Source organism: Dryobates pubescens, chromosome 4, assembly GCF_014839835.1.
Source record: "Dryobates pubescens isolate bDryPub1 chromosome 4, bDryPub1.pri, whole genome shotgun sequence".
Taxonomy (NCBI): Eukaryota; Metazoa; Chordata; class Aves; order Piciformes; family Picidae; genus Dryobates; species Dryobates pubescens.
In genome coordinates, this window is record NC_071615.1 from 17,059,176 (window position 1) to 17,076,450 (window position 17,275).

At 66.8% G+C, this 17,275-nt stretch overlaps 3 protein-coding genes across 4 annotated transcripts; all 3 read left to right on the forward strand.

Annotated features, from left to right (window-relative positions):
- On the forward strand, positions 1–4,758 carry LOC104298679 (septin-12). Of its 2 annotated transcripts, none has more exons than XM_054180695.1 (10): positions 1–113; positions 1,179–1,379; positions 2,341–2,469; positions 2,562–2,643; positions 2,728–2,865; positions 3,428–3,545; positions 3,623–3,718; positions 3,839–3,935; positions 4,144–4,195; positions 4,288–4,758. In XM_054180695.1, exons 1-10 carry the CDS (start codon positions 80–82, stop codon positions 4,430–4,432), a joined length of 1,092 nt encoding a protein of 363 aa, XP_054036670.1. In that variant the 5' UTR covers positions 1–79; the 3' UTR covers positions 4,433–4,758. The 2 variants fall into 2 exon arrangements, with proteins under 2 accessions (XP_054036670.1, XP_054036671.1); XM_054180696.1 differs by lacking the exon at positions 1–113 and adding an exon at positions 507–563.
- A 615-nt stretch (positions 4,759–5,373) lies between these two features.
- On the forward strand, positions 5,374–6,618 carry MYADM (myeloid associated differentiation marker). The gene has a single exon (XM_054180697.1). It carries the CDS (start codon positions 5,538–5,540, stop codon positions 6,402–6,404), a length of 867 nt encoding a protein of 288 aa, XP_054036672.1. The 5' UTR covers positions 5,374–5,537; the 3' UTR covers positions 6,405–6,618.
- Positions 6,619–9,213: 2,595 nt separating this feature from the next.
- On the forward strand, positions 9,214–17,196 carry LOC104298678 (cytoplasmic phosphatidylinositol transfer protein 1-like). Its single transcript, XM_054180699.1, has 10 exons — positions 9,214–9,296; positions 10,928–11,025; positions 12,052–12,200; positions 13,913–14,001; positions 14,175–14,182; positions 14,757–14,828; positions 14,920–15,015; positions 15,108–15,263; positions 15,342–15,405; positions 16,395–17,196. The coding sequence occupies exons 2-10, from the start codon at positions 10,978–10,980 to the stop codon at positions 16,652–16,654; spliced, it is 942 nt and encodes a 313-aa protein (XP_054036674.1). The 5' UTR covers positions 9,214–9,296; positions 10,928–10,977; the 3' UTR covers positions 16,655–17,196.
- The last annotated feature ends 79 nt before the right edge of the window (positions 17,197–17,275 follow it).

The window sequence follows — 17,275 nt, forward strand, 5'->3', positions numbered from 1 at the left end:
TGGGGTGCATGGCAGGGCCAGCACCCCTCACCTCACCCTGCCGTGCCCATGCCACCCGTGGGTGTTGCTTGAGGGGGGCATGGTGCCAGGTGACCTCCAGTGCCAAGGAACCGGTGAGTGCCAGCCGGGTTGGTGCCCACAGCCAGGCACTCCTGCTCCTCTTTGGTGCCACCACAGCCACCCATGGGGGCGGGGGCTGCTATGGGGCGGGAGGGCAGCCCTGGGATGTGATCTCTGTCCACGTCAGCCTGGCTGGACGTTGAGCAGTGCCATGTGCTGGGTGGGCATAGCCAGGCGGGCGCCTTCCCCACCCCAGCGGGCATGTGTCAAGCTTGTCGCAGGGTTCGCGCTGTGGTGGGGAGGGGGCTGCACGGGGGGCAGGGCCATTGCCATGCTGGTCATGCGTGGGAGCGGCAGCCTCGCTGGAGCCGGGACTGGTGCCAGCCGGGGGCTGGCAGGAGGAGAGGCAGCCGGGCACCAGCGCTGATGGGGACGGGGATGCTGGTGGGGCTCGGGGCACCACCCCCGGCTGGAGCCGGGTGCTGAGCGCGGGCATCGCTGAGGTAGGAGATGAACAATGGCGGTGGTGGGCAGGAGGAGGAGGAAGAAAGAGCTCAGGGGCCCCCTGAGCTGCGCACAAAAGGCTGGGGCGGGCACAGGGCTCTGCTGGCCCCCGAGCAGGGGCGCGCTGCGGGCACAGTCCCCAGACAAACCCTGCGTGTCCCCGGGGGCTGGGGGGGGCCTGCCCCTACCCAGGCCACAGGGGGGTGCCCCTCGCAGGGGCTGGTGCCCGGTTATGAAGCAGGGTGGCACATCCTGCCCCACGCCTGGGTGCTGCGGGAGGTGGTCTTGGTGTGGGTGGCAGCTGGGCGAAGGGTGCTGGCAGTGGCTGTGGTGCCCAGTACAAGCACCTTGCAGGGCAACCGGTGGCATTGCAGAGGGTGGGCAGCGCTAGCCGGTGGCACGGCCACCACTATGGCACCTTCTCATCCCCCCTCTGCTTGTGGGGTGCCAGGGGAATGGCATGCCCCGTTGCCATGCCAAGCCTCACCGGCTGCCAGGAATGTCACTGGGGCTGAGTGCCCGCCGGGACGGCTGCTGCTGGGGCAACAGTGCTGGCAGAGGAGTGGGCACTGGGGGGAGGGTCCAGGCTCACCCATCTCCACCCCACCATGCAGGGAGCAGCCTGGAGCACGAGGAGCACAGCATGGAGCCGCCAGCCGTGGCCGAGCAGGAGGAGGAGGAGGAGCTGCCCCTCAGCACGGGGCCCGGCCCGGCGGGATGCCAGCTCTTCGGTTACGTGGGCATTGAAGCTGTGCTCGACCAGATGAAAGTCAAAACCATGAAGATGGGCTTCGAGTTCAACATCATGGTCGTGGGTGAGCACTGGGCACGGGCTCTGCTGCCAGGCAGGGGGCAGCCCTGGCTCTCGTGCCCGTGTGCCAGGGCAAATGGTGGTTTGAAGGGAGCCTGAGGGATTTAAGCAGGATGAGTTGGGGAGCAGCATCCTGAACCCCAGCACCTGGTGATGGTGATGATGGAGGAGCTCATCACACATGTTGGGGTGCTGCCAGGTGGGCACCACGGGGGCATCAGCCTGGGGAATAAATGTACTGGGGAATAGAGTTGAGCTATCCTGGCCTCTGGGGTGCTCCAGATGGGAACTGAGCTGCAGTCCCCTTGGGGGAATGAATCTGAGGGGACAAAGTGAAGCTATCCCAGGCTCTGGGATGCTCCACATGGATATGAGCTGTAATCCCCTTGGAAGAATTCATTAGAGGGAACAAATTGGAGCTCCCCCAGCCTCTGGGATGCTCCTGAGTGGATACCCAGGAGTAAATTCATCAGGGGGATAAACTGGAGCTCCCCCAGCCTCTGGGATGCTCCCAGATGGATGCTCCCAGATGGTGTTATTGCCCTGAGGGAATTACCCAGTGGGACAAAGTGGAGCTATTCAGCCACTGGGATGCTCCCAGGTGGATATTGAGAGGTGCACATTTACTGGGGGGGGGATGACAAAGTGGAGCTATTCAGCCACTGGGATGCTCCCAGGTGGACATTGAGAGGTGCACATTTACTGGGGGGGGGATGACAAAGTGGAGCTATTCAGCCACTGGGATGCTCCCAGGTGGATATTGAGAGGTGCACATTTACTGGGGGGGTACAAAGTGGAGCTATTCAGCCACTGGGATGCTCCCAGGTGGGCACTGGGCTGTTGTCACCCTGGGGGCATGAGTTCACTGTGGGGGCAGACCGGAGCCAGCCCAGTCTCTGGGGTGCTGCCAAAGGAATCCCTTGGTGGCGTGGGGGCACCGAGCGGAGCTGGCGCTGTGCCCACAGGGCAGAGCGGGCTGGGGAAGTCGACGATGGTGAACACCCTCTTCAAGTCCAAGGTGAGCCGCAAGGCCTTGCAGCCCGGCCAGGACGAGAGGATCCCCAAGACGGTGCAGCTGCACTCCATCACCCACGGTAAGCTCCCGTCCCGCCGGCCCTGCGGCGGCCGGGGCAGGCCTGAGGCTGCGGGGGCTTGGTCCCCGCTGAGCCCCATCCCTGCCTCCCAGTCATCGAGGAGAAGGGTGTGAAGATGAAGCTGACGGTGACGGACACCCCGGGCTTCGGGGACCAGATCAACAACGAGAACTGGTAGGAGAGTGAGGAGGTGCAGCAGCCCGGCCCCGGGGGGTGGGGGTTGAGCTCAGCTGACGGCCCCCAACTCCTCTTCCTCAGCTGGGATCCCATCATCAAATACATCAACGAGCAGTACGAGAGGTACCTGCGCGAGGAGGTCCTCATCACCCGCAAGAGGAAGATCCCTGACACCAGGGTCCATGGATGTGTCTACTTTGTGCCCCCCACGGGTCACTGGTGAGTCCCCACCCACAGCACCCGGGGGTGCTCCTTGCTTGGTGGTGTGGGTCACCCCGGGGGGGATGGTGGTGAGGTCACCTTGGAGCAGTTCTGTCACCCTGGTGATGATGGGGTCACCTTGAGGTGACGGGTGGCATTGGTGCAGGATGTCTCTCCGTGGTGATGGTGGGGTGGGTCACCCCACAGTGACAGTGGTGTGGTCACCCTGAGGTGGTGGTGGTAGGGTCACCCTGGGGTGTTAGTGGTGCAGGTTTTACTATGGTGATGGAAGTGGGGGTTATCCTGGGGTGCTGGGGGCATTATCTTGGGATGGTGGTGGTGTAGGTTGCCTTGAAGCCATGGGGGTGGGGGTCACTACCCCTTGATGGTGGCACAGGTCACCCCAGGGGGTTGGTATCGCCCTGAGATGCTGGTGGCGTGAGTCACCCCAAGGCCGGGGTGGTGTGGTCAGCCTGGCAGGGGTGGGTGGTGGGACCACCTGAGGGGGATGGTTGGTGAGGCCACCTGAGGGTGAAGGCTGGCAGGGTGACCACGGGGGGGTGGTGGCGGTCCCCGGCAGGCTGCGCCCGCTGGACCTGGAGTTCATGCGGCGGCTCAGCAAGATCGTCAACGTGGTGCCAGTGATCGCCAAGGCAGACACCCTCACCCTGGAGGAGCGAGCAGAGTTCAAGCAGCGGGTGAGGGCGAGTCCCCGAGGGGCTCCCGGGGCGCCCCCCGTGCCCCCCGAGCCCGGCTCAAGCCCCACCTCCCGCAGATCCAGGAGGACCTGAAGGCCCACGCCATCAGCCTGTACCCGCAGCAGGACTTCGACCAGGACCCGGAGGACCGGGCGCTCAACGACAGGATCCGGGTGGGCACCAGGGTGCTGGCGCTGGGCGTGCCACCCGCTGAGGACCATGGCAGGGGAGAGAGGGCCCTAAGGGGGTGCCCAGCAGCAGCCCTAGGTGAGCACGTTCCTCTGCACCCACAGGAGAAGATCCCCTTCGCTGTGGTGGGGGCGGACCAGGAGCACCAGGTGAATGGCAAGAGGGTGCTGGGCCGCAAGACCAAGTGGGGAATCATTGAAGGTGAGAGGAGCCCCTGGAACCCCCAACCCTCCCCAGCTACAGGGCACCTGGTGAGGGTGTGGGGAAGGGCACCCACGGGTGCATCCCTGCCTGGGTGGGCGCTGGGGGGAGCGGTGCTGGCATGGAGCCACATTGCTCTGGTGCTCCCCGGGGTGTGCTCCCTGGGCACCCTGTGCCTGCCCAGTGCCCGCCGGTCTTTGTCTTGCAGTGGAGAACCCTGCGCACTGCGAGTTCCCCCTGCTGAGGGACCTGCTGATCCGGTGAGCAGGGCACAGGCTGGGGGGGCAGCTCCCTAGCGGGGGCAGTGCCAGGGACAGGAAGGTAGTGACTTGATGCCCTTCCTCCCTGGCAGGTCACACCTGCAGGACCTGAAGGACATCACCCACAACGTCCACTACGAGAGCTACCGCGTCCGGCGGCTCAGCGAGAGCAGCCGCCTGGCACTGAGCCCCCTCAACGGGCTGCCCGCCAAGGGCGAGCCTGGCAGTGCCCTCTGAGCCGCCACGGCCACCCCGGAGCCGCCGCCGGAGCCCCGTGGCTGTGCCCGGACCCTGCCTGGGTGAGGAGCCCAATGCCAGTTTGGGCTGAGGAGTCCCCCCAAGAGTTGCCCTGGGTTGGGTCCCCCTGGTCCCTCCTCCCCAAGCTCTGCACAGACCCCTCGGACCTTGCACTGCATTAAAGGTCAGCTTGGAGCCTTCAGCCTTCACCATCCTCCTCCTCCTCTGCTGGATCCCTTGCTTCTGACCTGCCACCACCCTCCTGGTTGCTCTGGTCACTGGGGCCATGGGGTGAGACATCCCCAGCCTGGTGCTGCCAGGGAGCCTGGTGCTGCCAGGGAGCCTGGTGCCGGTGGTGGTGGGTGCTGCTGGTGCCATGGGTGGCCAGGGCGGGCAGAGTGCAGGTCCCCTCCCTGTGGTCACCCCACCTGCCCTGCCTGGTGACAGCAGCTGGCACAGCTGGACTTTGAGCCCCTTATCAGTAGTGAAGGTGCCAGGAGAGGTGTGGAGGTGCCGGAGGTGCCACCCATAAGGGTGTGGGGAGGGTACACCCAGCCACTTCCCACCGTGGCATGCCCCTGCCAGGAGCACCCAGCAGTGGGTGCAGCCCCCAAAACCCCTCGGGTGGACCCATGGGTGCTGCCTGCTGGCTGCCAGCCCTGGCACTGTGTGGGGCTGGGGAAGTCAGGGCAGCCCCCCCCCCCAGGTACTCCGGGGGTGCTCAAAAGCTCCCCTTTGTGCCACCTTCCACGGGCAGGGCCAGGGCACGCTGCCAGGATGGTGGCACGTGGTAGCTCCCAGCCCCCTCTGGCCCCACGGCAGGGCTCAGCGTCACCAGCAGCACCCTCCGCCCCGCCCCACGTTAATGATCCACCCGCCCGTGCCACTGCCACCGCCACTGCCGGCCCCAGCAGCCCCCCAGCGACCCGTGCCTGCTGGCAGTGGTGCTGGCAGCGGTGGCGGAGCCGGGGGTCCTCGGCACGGGCGGCTCAGGGGGCCGGCTGCTCCCTGCCCCGTGCCCCACCCCTGGGTGCCAGCGCCGCAGATAAGGGCAGCCGCGGGCAGCACCCGTTGTGCGGCACGGCGCGGGCGGCAGAGCCGGGCCATGGCGGTGCCCACGCTGAACCTCCGTGCCCTCACCTCCTGGCTGGGCATCGCCCGGCTCCTGGCCGTGCTGCTGTCCTGCGTCGCCTTCAGCCTGGTGGCCTCCACGGGGAGCTTCGGGGACCCCTACGGGACGTGGTGCATGTTCAGCTGGTGCCTCTGCTTCGCCGGGACGCTGCTGGTGCTGCTGGCGGAGCTGCTGGAGCTCTGCTCCCTGCTGCCGCTCTCCTGGGACGACCTCACCTCCGCCTTCTCCATGCTGGCAGCCCTGATGGTCTTCACCACCTCGGTGGTCTTCCCCTCCACCTTCATCAGCGGCCCCTGCAGGGGCAGCGTCTGCGCCCGGCAGGCCGTGGCCACCGCCGCCTCCTGCCTCTGCTTCCTGGCCTACGCCCTCGAGGTGGGGCTCAGCCGTGCCCGGCCGGGGGACATCAGCAGCTTCCTCTCCACCGTGCCCGGGCTGCTCAAGGTCTTTGAAGCCTACGTGGCCTGCCTTATCTTCTCCCTGCTGGATGGCTACAGCTCCACCGCCGGCCTGCAGTGGTGCGTGGCTGTCTACTCCATCTGCTTCATCGTCACCCTCCTCATCATCATCTTCACCATTGGCCGCTGCCTCAGCTACATGCCCTGCCCGCTGGAGAAGATCCTGGTGGGCTACAACGGCCTGGCCTTCCTGATGTACCTCACAGCCACCATCCTCTGGCCCCTCTACAGCTTCAAGGACAGCCAGCGCCCCGACCCCTGCGGCAAGGACTGCCTGTGGAACAAGCGCCTGGGGGTCACCTTCCTCACCATCTTCAACCTCATCGCCTACTCGGTGGACCTGGTCTACTCCACCAGGATGGTCTTCATCAGGACACCTACCTAAGGCTCCCGGGTGGCCCTGCTGGGGCGAGGGGCGGTGGGATGCAGCTGGCTGCCAGAGTGGGGCTGCCGGTGGAGCTGAGGAAGAGGCTGCATGCCTTGGAGAGCTCCTTCTCCCCACGCTCCCAGGGGTGCTTCTGGCCACGGGGCTTAGGGGGGCAGCTGGGGGGGACCAGGGTGCTCCCAAAACCCTGGAGCTGGGTGAAATTTGGGATTAAATTGGGTCATTTTTCACTTGCTTCTGCCTCCTCCTTCTTCCCCCCACCCCCGGCTTTCTGTGGAATCCTCCTCAGTGGCACAGGGAGGGTCTTGGGGGTGGGCAAATGGGAAGCACTGGTAGCACTGGGGTGGGCAGTGGCAGCACTGGGATGGGCATTGGTAGCACTGGGGTGAGCACTGGTGGCACTGGGGTGGGCACTGGCGGCACTGGGGTGGGCAGTGGCAGCACTGGGTGGGCAGTGGCAGCACTGGGGAGGCACCAGCAGCAGCAGAGGGGGTACTGGGTGGGCAGCAAAGCCTCTCTCCCCTTGTTGACTTGTGCCAGAGTGAAGCAGGGCATGACCAGGAGGAGCCAACCCAGATGCATTTGCCCTGGCACCAGCACAGCACCTGGCCAAACGGGTTCCAGAGGAATGTGGCTGCTGGTGGAGAGGCTGAGAATCTGCTGTGTCCTATTCACTGGCACCACCAGGTCCTTGTCACCACTGCTGCCACCCTAGTGGAAGCCCAGCTGGATTTGGTCCTGCTGGCAGGAGCCCTGGGCCTCCTGCTTCACCCTTTGGGGGCTGCTGGTGAATCCCTTTACTTGGGGGCACACCAAACGAGGGGGGGGTGGCTGTCACCCAGTGCCACCAGAGCTGGGGGGTTTTCAGACATGTCATTGGGAAGAAGGTGGCACCACAGGCTGGTATACCAGGAAGAAGGTGGCAGAACGTTGCAGGCAGATCAGGTGCAGGCAGGTTAAGGTGTGCCCAGCGGGCAGAGATCCTGGCACAGCACTCCCGGATGTGGGATGGGTGTCCCATGGGGCACCCCAGCAGGTTTTGGGGCCACCATCTCCAGACTGTGCTGGACCCTCTGCTGCTGCTTGCCCTGGCCCTAGCCACAGCTTGGGGCTGCTACCACCACTTGAGGGCTGCTGGTGCCATGGGCATGCTGCCTCGGGGCTATTGAGTCCATGCCAAGGTCCAGCCCCAATGCCTCAGGGCTGTTGGCACCATGCCAGGACCCATCTCCACCACCTTGGGGCTGCTGGGGCCATGGAGCATTCAGGGGTCCATCACTACTGCCTTGGGGCTACTGGAGGCCAGAGGGCAGTGCCCTTCACAAGATAGCACAGGCCAGCTGCACCCAGGGAAGGTGGCAAAAGAGCTTGGGCCCAGCATTAGGCACTGCTTTAGGCACCCATGGGTGCCAGGGTGCCCAAGCAAGTAAGACCTCCACGCCAAGTTCCAGGGCAGCCACAGTGGCAGGTCCCAGCACTGCCTTCACCCTGTCCATGTGCCCGTGGTGACCATCACCCCATGACCAGCAGTCTGGCACCCATGTGCCACCTCCCTGCACCCAGAGCACACCACTGTGCCACGCTCGCAGCGAGCAGCACGGCTCAGCCTTTCCCCACCCTGGCAGTGCCACCGGAGCTGCTCACTGCAGAATTCCTGGGCAGAATTTTGGGAGCAAATGAAGGGAAAACCGCAGTGGCCGGGCACAGCCCTGCCCAGCGCCCCAGCGTGGCTATTTTTAGTGCCCAGGTTGATTGAAATTCCCGGAGGAAAGGGGCAGGGGCCGCGCGGTGACGCCGCTTGGTGCCGGTAACACATTCGGCTCTGGATGGCACACGGGCGGCGCTGGCACATGGGGTGCGGTGAGGCTGGGGTGCGGGGCTGGTTGGTGGGGTGCAGGTGAGTGGGGAGGGGGCAATGGGGGTGCAGGGGACGCTTGTCGGGGGAGGGTCCCAGCGCCTTGCATCCGGCTGGGGGGGAGCAGCCCAGTGGGAGAACCTGGGCCAAGGTGGGGCTGTGACTGGGTGAGATCCCCGCCGGGCATCGCCCGGTACTGAGGCTCCCCGGGAGCAGCCGAGACGCCGGTGGGTGTGGGGAGCCCCGCTGGGTGTGGGGAGGCTAGGTGCCGGTCTGTGCCGTGCTGGAGTGCCTCGCAGTGCCGTGCCGTGCTTGGCAGCCCCGGTGCCAGGGCAGGTCCGGTGCCAGCGCGGTGCCATTGTCAATGTGGTGTCGATGTGGTCCCGGTACCGATGCAATCTGGTGCGGTGCTGGTGCAGTGTAATGCTGATGTGGTGTGGTGCAGTGCCAGGGCGGTGCCGGTCCCGGACTCGGTCCTGGTACAGGTGCTGGTGCCCATCCCGATGCTTGTGCAGTGCCAGTGCCGGTCGCGGTGCTGGTCCCGGTGCTGGTGCGGGTCCCGGTGCGGAGCCGATGCGATACTGGCGCGGGTGGTACTGGTGCCAGTGCCCTGGCAGGGCAACGCCGGCGCCGTGCAGTCCCAGTCCCGATGCCAGTGCAATGCCGGTCCCGTTGTGGTGCCGGTCCTGGTTGCGGTGCAGTTCCGGTCCCGGTGGGGTCCCGGTTGCTTTGCGTTGCCGATGCTGTTGCAGGTACCGGTGCAGTCTCGGTGCCGGTCCCAGTTCCGCCGCGACGCGGTTACGCTGTCGGTGCCGGTCCCGTTAGGTTGCCGGTCCCGTTAGGTTGCCGGTCCCGTTAGGTTGCCGGTGACGGTGACGGTACCGTTCCCGGTGCCGGTGCATTCCTCCCCCTAGGGGTCGGTGTGCCGCGGCACGGGAGGTGGTGCGGGAGGCGGTGCGCTCCTACGCACGGCCCGGGGCGGCCGGGGCACGGCGGCGGCGGCGGGGAGTGGGCACCGGGCACCGCCGCGGGCCCGGGTGAGTGCGGCCGGGGCGAGGGGTGGCTGCGGGGAGCCCCGATCCCACAGGAGATGCGGAGGAACGGGCCGGGCCCGGCGGGAGGGGAGAGGTGGGTGGGGAGGGGGCGGTGGAGACCGGGGCTGGGGCGGGGGGGCAGCGGTGTCCGTGCTGCCGGTCCCGGCTCCGCGGTACCTGGACATCGCCCGGTTGTCCCGGCGGCACGGCCGCCTGAAGCTCCCTGGCAGCCCCGGAGCCCATCCCTGCCCCGGACGGAATGTCCGCCCCCGCCGGGGCAGTCCCGGACCCCCCGGGGCTGGTCTGAGCTCCCCCGGTGCCGGGCTGGAGCAGGGCACCCGGTACCCCTGGGGCGGGGTCGTTTCGGGGTGCTCCCGGGGGTGCCCCTCGGTTGTCCCCTCCCTCACCGCACCCTGTCGCATGCCGGGGCTGCCGCGGGGCCCCGGGACCGGCTGAGAAGCACCGCAGGGCTGCCGCGGGGGCTTAGGGCTTCCCGCAGCCTGGCACCAGCCACCAGCCCCCTTCCCCGTCAGTAGGGTGCCTCTGTGTCCCCCAGTATTCCCAAGGATGACCCTGTGTCCCTCTGTGCCCTCAGAGACGCCCTTGTGTCCCCCAGTGCCCCCAGAGATGCCATTGTGTCCCCAGCTGGACAAGCTGTCCCCAGATAAGACCCCTTGTGAGCCCCCATCTGCCCCCTCCCAGGCCTGGTCTCCGGGTCAGGATGACTGCCTGGGGGGCTCATGTCCCCTTCCTGCTCCCTTGGGGCTGGGGCTCACGGCCAGGAGCCCCCTGAGCTGCTCCCTTACCCACCCTGAGCACCTTCCATCCGGGCTGGAGCCAGGGCCACGGTGGGGGGCGAGTGGGGCAGCCTGGAAGTGGCGCTGGCCGGGATGGGTGCTGGGAGGCACATCTGGAGTGGGTGTTGGCCGTGGGGGGTGCCGGGAGGCAGCCCTGGGGCAGGTACTGGTCGAGACAGCTGCTGGCATGAAGCTTCGGGGTGGGTCCTGGCCGTGATGGGTACCGGGCAGCAGCCCTGGTGCAGGTGCCAGTTGCGACCTGTGCTTGTGGGGGCAGCCCTGGGGTGGGTGCTGGCAGGGGTGGGTGCTGGCAGGGATGGGTGCTGGGGGAAACCTCCGGAGTGGGTGCTCCAGTTCCTGCCCAGGGAAAGGATGTACATACCAGTGACATGACCTGGGTGCTCGTTGAGGTCAGGCCAGAGTGTGGGTGCCCAGGGGTGGGTCCCCGTGGGCATCAGCAGGTCTGATGCCATCCTGGTGTCCCTGAAGCCCTCTGTGCTGGCCACCACGGGGTGGGGGTGGGTGTAGCACCCCAAAGGGATGGCACTGAATGTGGGAGGGGCACACGTGTGCTGCCTGGGGGAGTGTGTGTGTCTGCCTGGCAGGGAAGGGGTTAACACCACGGAGGGTTCCGGGGGTACCAGGGTGTCCCCAGGCAGGGTACACCCAGGCTGCTCCTCGCCCCGGTGACCTCATGCCAGTGCCATAGCAACGGCTCACGAAGTCCCCGGTGCCGGGAACGGGGCTGCCGCCCGCAGCGTGGGTGATGGGCTGGGAGGGTGGCAGCTGCCGAACACCGCCCTCCCCCCCCCCAACCTCACCCTCGGCTCCTCCCAGAATGAGCTGTGCCCCCGCCTCGGCCTGACCCCCGCCCTGCCCGTGCCACCATGCTCATCAAGGAGTACCGCATCTGCATGCCACTCACCACCGAGGAGGTGAGTGCAGGGGTCTCGGGGGGCACTGAGGAGCTGCCTGTGCCCCCAAGATCGGGGTGGGTAGGTTGGGAAGAGGGGTGCAGAGGTGAAAGGAGCCCCAAGCCCCCAGCCATGGGTGCCAGGCATAGCTCAGCTGCAGGGACCTGATGATGGAGGGGGTGATGGGTGGGGACCCACAGCAGCAGGGTGCCAGGAGGTTTGGTGCCTGCCTGGGCAAGGGACTGGGTCACACGGTGGTCACCTTTGCTGTCCTTTTGTGAGCACCTTGGCCAAGCCACCAAGGGGTCCTTTGCCCACAGCCAGTGGGCTCAGGGTGCTCCACACAAGTGCTGAGCTAAGTTCTGGGGGGCAGGCAGGGGGCACATCCCACTCCTGGGTACCATCACCTTGGGCCACAGAGGCCAAAGGCAGCACTGGGGACTGCTGGAGGGTTACCCACCCCTGGAACCACAGGATGAGCCAGTGGGCAAAGGGCAGCAGGGGTTAGGGTGCCAATGGCACCACAGCACTCGGGATGGTCGCTCTGATGGGTGGCACAGGCTCAGTCCTTGCTCTGGCAGGGAGCCCGAGTCTCGGCTGGCAAGCCACGGTGATAGCTGGTGGCTGGCAGCATCCCTGATTAAAGGTCACTTGTGAGCAGCCGATGCCAGCAGGGCCATTACGGGAAGGGGGGAGCTGTTCCGGGCAATGCCCATGCCGGGCAGTGCAGCCCTGCCTTGGCACCGGCTTTGTGCTCGCCCCAGGGCAGGTTTTTGGGCACTCTGCAATACCCTGGGGAGGAGCAGGGAGGGCAAGGCTGTGCCTCTTACCCAGGCACTGGAGCAGCTCTGGGAAAAGAGAGATTGGAGCAGGGTGTCCCAGGAGACCTCTGTGCCATGGCGCAGCTCGGGCTCTGTGGCCCTGCCTCCGTCTCACTTCCCAGCGGTGAGGCTGGAAACCACTCAGCCCAGCCAAGAGGAGGGCAGCAGGGAGGGCAGCAGGGCAGGGGGTGCAGGCGGTGCTGAGGCCCTGGTGCTGTGGGCGCAGTACCGCGTGGGGCAGCTCTACACCATCAGCAAGCACAGCCACCAGGAGAGCGAGAAGGGCGAGGGGGTGGAGGTGGTGAAGAACGAGCCCCACGAGGACCCCGTCCACGGCCCCGGGCAGTTCACCGAGAAGCGAGTCCACCTCTCCAGGTGAGCTGTGCCTGCCAGCAGCCGAAGCTGGCACCGCGGGGGGAGGGGGGTGGCGGTGGGCAGGCAGTGGGCTGGCCCCGTCCCTCCCTCCCGAAGGCCTGAGGAGCAGCCTCTCAGGGCTCCTGATGCCCTGCAGGGTGGCTGTGCCCATTGCCCGAGGGTGCCTCCAGCTCCTAAGGGGCATCCACTGTACTGTACCCATCTCCCAGGGGGGCACCCATCTCCCAGGGGTGCCTTCATATTCTGGGGTTGCACCCATCTCCTAGGGGTGCCTTCATCTCCCAGGGGTGCACCCAAGTCCTGGAGTGCACCCATCTCTGAAGGCTGCACTCAGCTTCTGGGGGCTGCACCCCAGGGTGAACTCATCTCCTAGGGTGCATCTGTCTCTGGGGGCTGCACCCATCTCCTAGGGGCTGCACCCATCAGCAGGGGTGCAGCCTGAGGTGTAGATGAGGGTCATGAGGAGGTGGCAGGGGTCCCTGGCGAGTCTCTGGGGTGGAGATGAGAATCCTGAGGAGGTGGCAGGGGTCTCTGGTGGGGTCCTGGGGTGCAGGTAGTGATCCTGGGGTGCAGATAATGGTCCTGAGGAGGTGGAAGAGATCCCTGAGGTGCAGATGAGGGTCCCGGGGAAGTGCCAAGGGTCCTTAGGAGAGTCCTTGGTTTGGGTCTGAGGGTTCATGGTGGGGAGATGCTGAGGTGGAGGTGAGGGTCCCGGGGAGCAAGTGGCATCCCTGGGGAGGGGATGGGGGTCGCAGAGCCGGGACTGTGCTCCGTGGAGCAGGGTCGGGTGGCAGAGTGGGCACCCTTGTCTGGGTACCGGTGGCTCTCAGCGGGGCTGCCTAGGCTGTGCTCACCCCGTCCCTGTGGGTATCCGTTGGGCACATGCTGGCAGCCGGCAGAGCTGTCCCCGAATCCCCGCTGCCAGCTGTGGCACGTTGTGGCGTGGGCACGGGCTGCTGGCGTCGCTGGCGTGAGCTGCGCTATTTTTAGCGGCGCGGCTCACGATCCCCTCTCGGGGCTGGTATTCAGAACGCTGCCGATTCATCGCCCCCCGCCCCCACGGGGCCCCATCCTGCGCTGCCAGCGTGGGCAGCCGCGGGGTGCTGCGCAGGGCTGCCTAGGGGCACCGTGGGGTCGTGACACCGGGGAAGAGGAGAGTGTCCCTGGGGAGGTGGCAGCAGTGCCCGGGGTGGTGGTGAAGGTCCTGGGGAGGTGGCACGGGTCCCTGGAGTGGGCAGTGGTGCAGATGATCGTTCTGGGGAGGGGGCAAGGATCCTTGGTGCTGGTGAACAGCCTGGGGAGGTGGCAGTGGTTCTGCGGGGGGAGTGTCTTGGTGGTCTTGAGGTACAGATGAGTGATCTGGGGAGGTGGCATGGTTCCTTTGAGGCGCTCTGGAGTGTAGATGAGGTTCCTGGGGAGGTGCCAAGGGTCCCTGGGGAGCGTCTTGGGGACCTGGCAGGTGTCAGGAGCCTCTGGGGGCATACTGGGGTGCAGATGAGAGTTCTGGAAAGGTGCCAGAGGTCCTGAGGGGAGTCTCTGGGGTGGAAATGAGGATCCTGGGGATCAGGTGAGGTCCCCTGGGGCTGGGGGTCTCAGAGGCAGGGCTGTGCTGGGGGGGGGGGTGTGTGTGCATTCAGTGGAGCAGGGCTGTGTGGCACTGGGCAGGGCTGTGCCCAATGGCTATATCCTGCCCTGGGCATTGTCCCCCACAGCAAACTGCCAAGCTGGGCACGGGCGGTGACCCCCCGCATCTTCTACATCACGGAGAAGGCCTGGAACTACTACCCCTACACCATCACTGGTGAGGGCATGGCCACGGGCACCGCTGGGTATCAATGGGCACCCTGCCCCTCCCTTGTGGGCTGCAGGGAGAGTCCAACCATGGCCACTCCCCAGTCTCACCACTCTCTTTCCCCTGTGCTGCCACCTGGCAATGCCACCCCGTGATGCTGATGTGCCATGGTGCCACTGCAGAGTACACGGTAAGGAGGTGGTGGCATGAGGGCACCTGGCATGACTGCAGTGGGTGTTCCATGGGGGGGGCATCCCTTGGGGTCAGCATCTGTAGGGGTGGCTGTCCCCTGGGCCTGGGCATCTCCTGGGGGTGGATGTGCCTTGGGATGGGTGTCTGTGGCAGGGTGAGTGACCCTGGGTCTGGGTGTCCCCTGGGCTTGGGTGTCCCTTGGGGTCATCATCTTTAGGGGTGGATGTCCCTTGGGGCTGAGCACCTCTGGAGGGTGGATGTGCCTTGGGATGGGTGTGTTTGTGAGCAGGCATCCCTTGGGGTGCTTGTGCCTTTGGGCTGGATGTCCCTGGGGGCTGGGCTTCCCTTGGGAGTGGGAGTGCTTGGAGCTGGCTGTCCCTGGGCCATGAGTGACCTTGGGGTTTGGCACCCCCTGGGGCTTGGTGTCCTTCGGGGTGGGTATACCTTAGAGTGGGTGTCCTTGGGGGTGGACACCCTGTGGGGGTGGGCGTCCCTGCAGGTGGGTGTGTCATGGGGTGGATGTCCCTGGGGGCGGGCATCCCTCAGGGCCAGCTGATGGCCGCTCCCTGCAGTGCTCCTTCCTGCCCAAGTTCTCCATCTACATCGAGACCAAGTACGAGGACAACTGCGGGGACAGCGAGAACGTGAGTCGGCGCCACAGCCAGCTCCTGCCGGGGCTGGGGGGCACACACCAGCTGTGTGGCCAGCACCTCTCACCCTCCCTCCCCTCCCCAGATCTTCCGCAGCGAGAAAATCCTGGGGGACCACGAGGTCTCCTTCCTGGACATCGCCTTCGACGAGATCCCTGAGCGCTACTACCGCAGCCTGGAGGTAGCAGGGCTGGGGCTGCTGGGGAGCAGCCTGGGGCCACTCTGTCCCCTGTGGGGGGGCTCACGGCCCCTCCCTGCCCTCCTCCTCTCCAGGACCCTCGCTTCTTCAGCTCGGCCAAGACGGGCCGGGGCCCCCTGCGGGAGGGCTGGCGCCAGCACACCAAGCCCATCATGTGCTCCTACAAACTGGTGAGCGTCAAGTTCGAGGTGTGGGGGCTGCAGACCCGCGTGGAGCAGTTCGTGCACAAGGTGAGGGGGGGGCCCGGGGTGGGGGGAGCCTGCAGGGAGGGGCGGTGGCAGCTGCTGAGCCTGCGGTGTGCGGTGCAGGTGATCCGGGACATCCTGCTGATCGGGCACCGGCAGGCCTTCGCCTGGGTGGATGAGTGGTGTGGTGAGTTCCCGGGGGGCACGGATCCTGGGGTGGCCCTGGACCCCCAAAAAGGGGGTAGGGGGACACGACGTGGGTTTAACTGCTGATGCCTCTAACCCCACGGGCAGCTCCTGCTCTTCCTGTGGCTCCCTGCAACCGCTGCCCGCTCTGCTCCGCTTGCCCTGCCCTCACACCTGCCTGTGCCCGCGTGCTGCCCGCTCCGCTGCCCGCCTGGGCAAGGCTTGCCCGAAGCATGGCTGGGGGAGAGGGGGGAGGGTGAGCCCCAACATCCCTGCCTGTGCTGCCTGCACCCTGGGGCTGGCAGGGAGACACGCTGCAGGTGGCTGCCACGTGTGGGCACAGGGATGGGAGCCCAGGGTTCGGTGGGGGCTGGCAGCAGGGGCTGGCAGCAGGGGCTGGCAGCGGGCGCGGGGTGGTCCCGGCGAGCAGCTCTCTGCCTTCCAGACATGTCCCTGGAAGAGGTCCGGGCCTTCGAGACTCAGATGCAAGTGGCTACAAACCAAAAGTTGGGGAGCCAGCCCCCCTAGCCCTGCGTGGGCAGCCCTGCCTGTGTGGCATGGGGACCTCGGACCCCAGCATGGTCCTTGTCCTCCAGCATGCTGCTTGTGGGGGACAAGGACCCTGGACCCAGGAATGCTGCCTGTGGGGGATGGGGCCCCTGTCCCCCAGCATGCTGCTTGTGGGGGATGGGGCCCCTGGACCCTGGCATGCTGCCTGTGGGGGCCAGGGACCCTGGACCCCCGTAGGCTGCCCGCAGTGGGTGCAGGCAGAGGGGCTTGTGCATGGTGCCCGCTGAGCCCCCCCTGCACCCCGCAGCGGTGTCCCCCCTGCCCTGCCCTCCTTCCTACGTGTCCCCTGCCTGCGCTGCCTGTTTGGCCATTCCTCTCCCTGCCTCCTGCCCACGGCCCCTTGCCGCCCCCCAGCTGGGGCAGGTGTGGGGGTGCCGGCGCGGCCGTGCCGAGCGGCCCCCAGCGCGGCTGTGCTCGCAGGGATGACGATGGAGGACGTGCGGCGCTTCGAGCGGGAGACGCAGGAGGCCACCAACGAGCTCGTCGGCCTGGTGGCACCAACCATCTCGGTCAGCGAGGTGGCACCGCCCGCCGCCACGCACTCGGCCCCCGCCAGCGCCCCCTCCACCCCGCTCAGCGACGAGCCCCCCGAGTTCCTCGCTCCCCCCAAGGCTCGGCCGCGCAAGAAATCGGCGCCGGAGAGCCTGACGCTGCCCCGGGACCGCGCCGGTGCCGAGTGACGCCGGCGGTGCCACGCCGTGCCAGCCCTGCCGCCCCCGCGGCCCCTCCGGCGGGCGCTGAGCACAGGGCGGGCCCCGCTGCTGGGGCGCGGGGAGCCCCGGGGCGGTCCCGACCGCCCCGCAGCGCTGCGGGTGCCCGCATGGGATCTTGTCACCATCGCTGTGCTGGACCCGCTGGCTGTGCAGGGAGGGGACGCCAGACCGGTTCGAGGGGTCCCTGGCAGCATCGAGGGATGCCACGGGAGCTAGATCGGCAGCGCCTGTGGCTGGGCTGGGCACTGGTGCCGGTCTGAGGAGCTGCAGGGCACGGTGAGCGATGCTGGAGCACCACCCTGCAGGGTAGGCACTGGCGCAGGGCACAGCACATGTGACAAGTGACAATGACAGCCAAGTCCTGGGCTGGGGCTCCCCACGGGACCCTGGCACGGCAGGTCCTACAGTCGGGGTCCCCTTTGCTGTCCCTCCAGAGGTGGGGCTGGGGCAGGCTCAGCCTCCCATTTTTGGGAAAACAAAGACCTTTTAGGAAATAAAGCTCCAGACACAGTGGCCAGCTGGCATGGTGGTTTGTTTAGTGCCACCAAAGGTGCCGCCCTGGGACTGGATGTGTGCCACGAGGGACGG

What these genes read in the sequence shown, in the direction of transcription:
- LOC104298679 (XM_054180695.1), top strand. Translation starts at nt 80, where the DNA reads ATGGTGCCAGGTGACCTCCAGTGCCAAGGAACCG. An exon ending in GTTCAACATCATGGTCGTGG is followed by an intron (nt 1,380 to 2,340) that starts GTGAGCACTGGG and finishes CTGTGCCCACAG; the next exon opens with GGCAGAGCGGGCTGGGGAAG. An exon ending in CAAGTGGGGAATCATTGAAG is followed by an intron (nt 3,936 to 4,143) that starts GTGAGAGGAGCC and finishes TTTGTCTTGCAG; the next exon opens with TGGAGAACCCTGCGCACTGC.
- MYADM (XM_054180697.1), top strand. Translation starts at nt 5,538, where the DNA reads ATGGCGGTGCCCACGCTGAACCTCCGTGCCCTCACCTCCTGGCTGGGC.
- LOC104298678 (XM_054180699.1), top strand. Translation starts at nt 10,978, where the DNA reads ATGCTCATCAAGGAGTACCGCATCTGCATGCCACTCACCACCGAGGAG. An exon ending in AAGCGAGTCCACCTCTCCAG is followed by an intron (nt 12,201 to 13,912) that starts GTGAGCTGTGCC and finishes TGTCCCCCACAG; the next exon opens with CAAACTGCCAAGCTGGGCAC. An exon ending in GCTACTACCGCAGCCTGGAG is followed by an intron (nt 15,016 to 15,107) that starts GTAGCAGGGCTG and finishes CCTCCTCTCCAG; the next exon opens with GACCCTCGCTTCTTCAGCTC.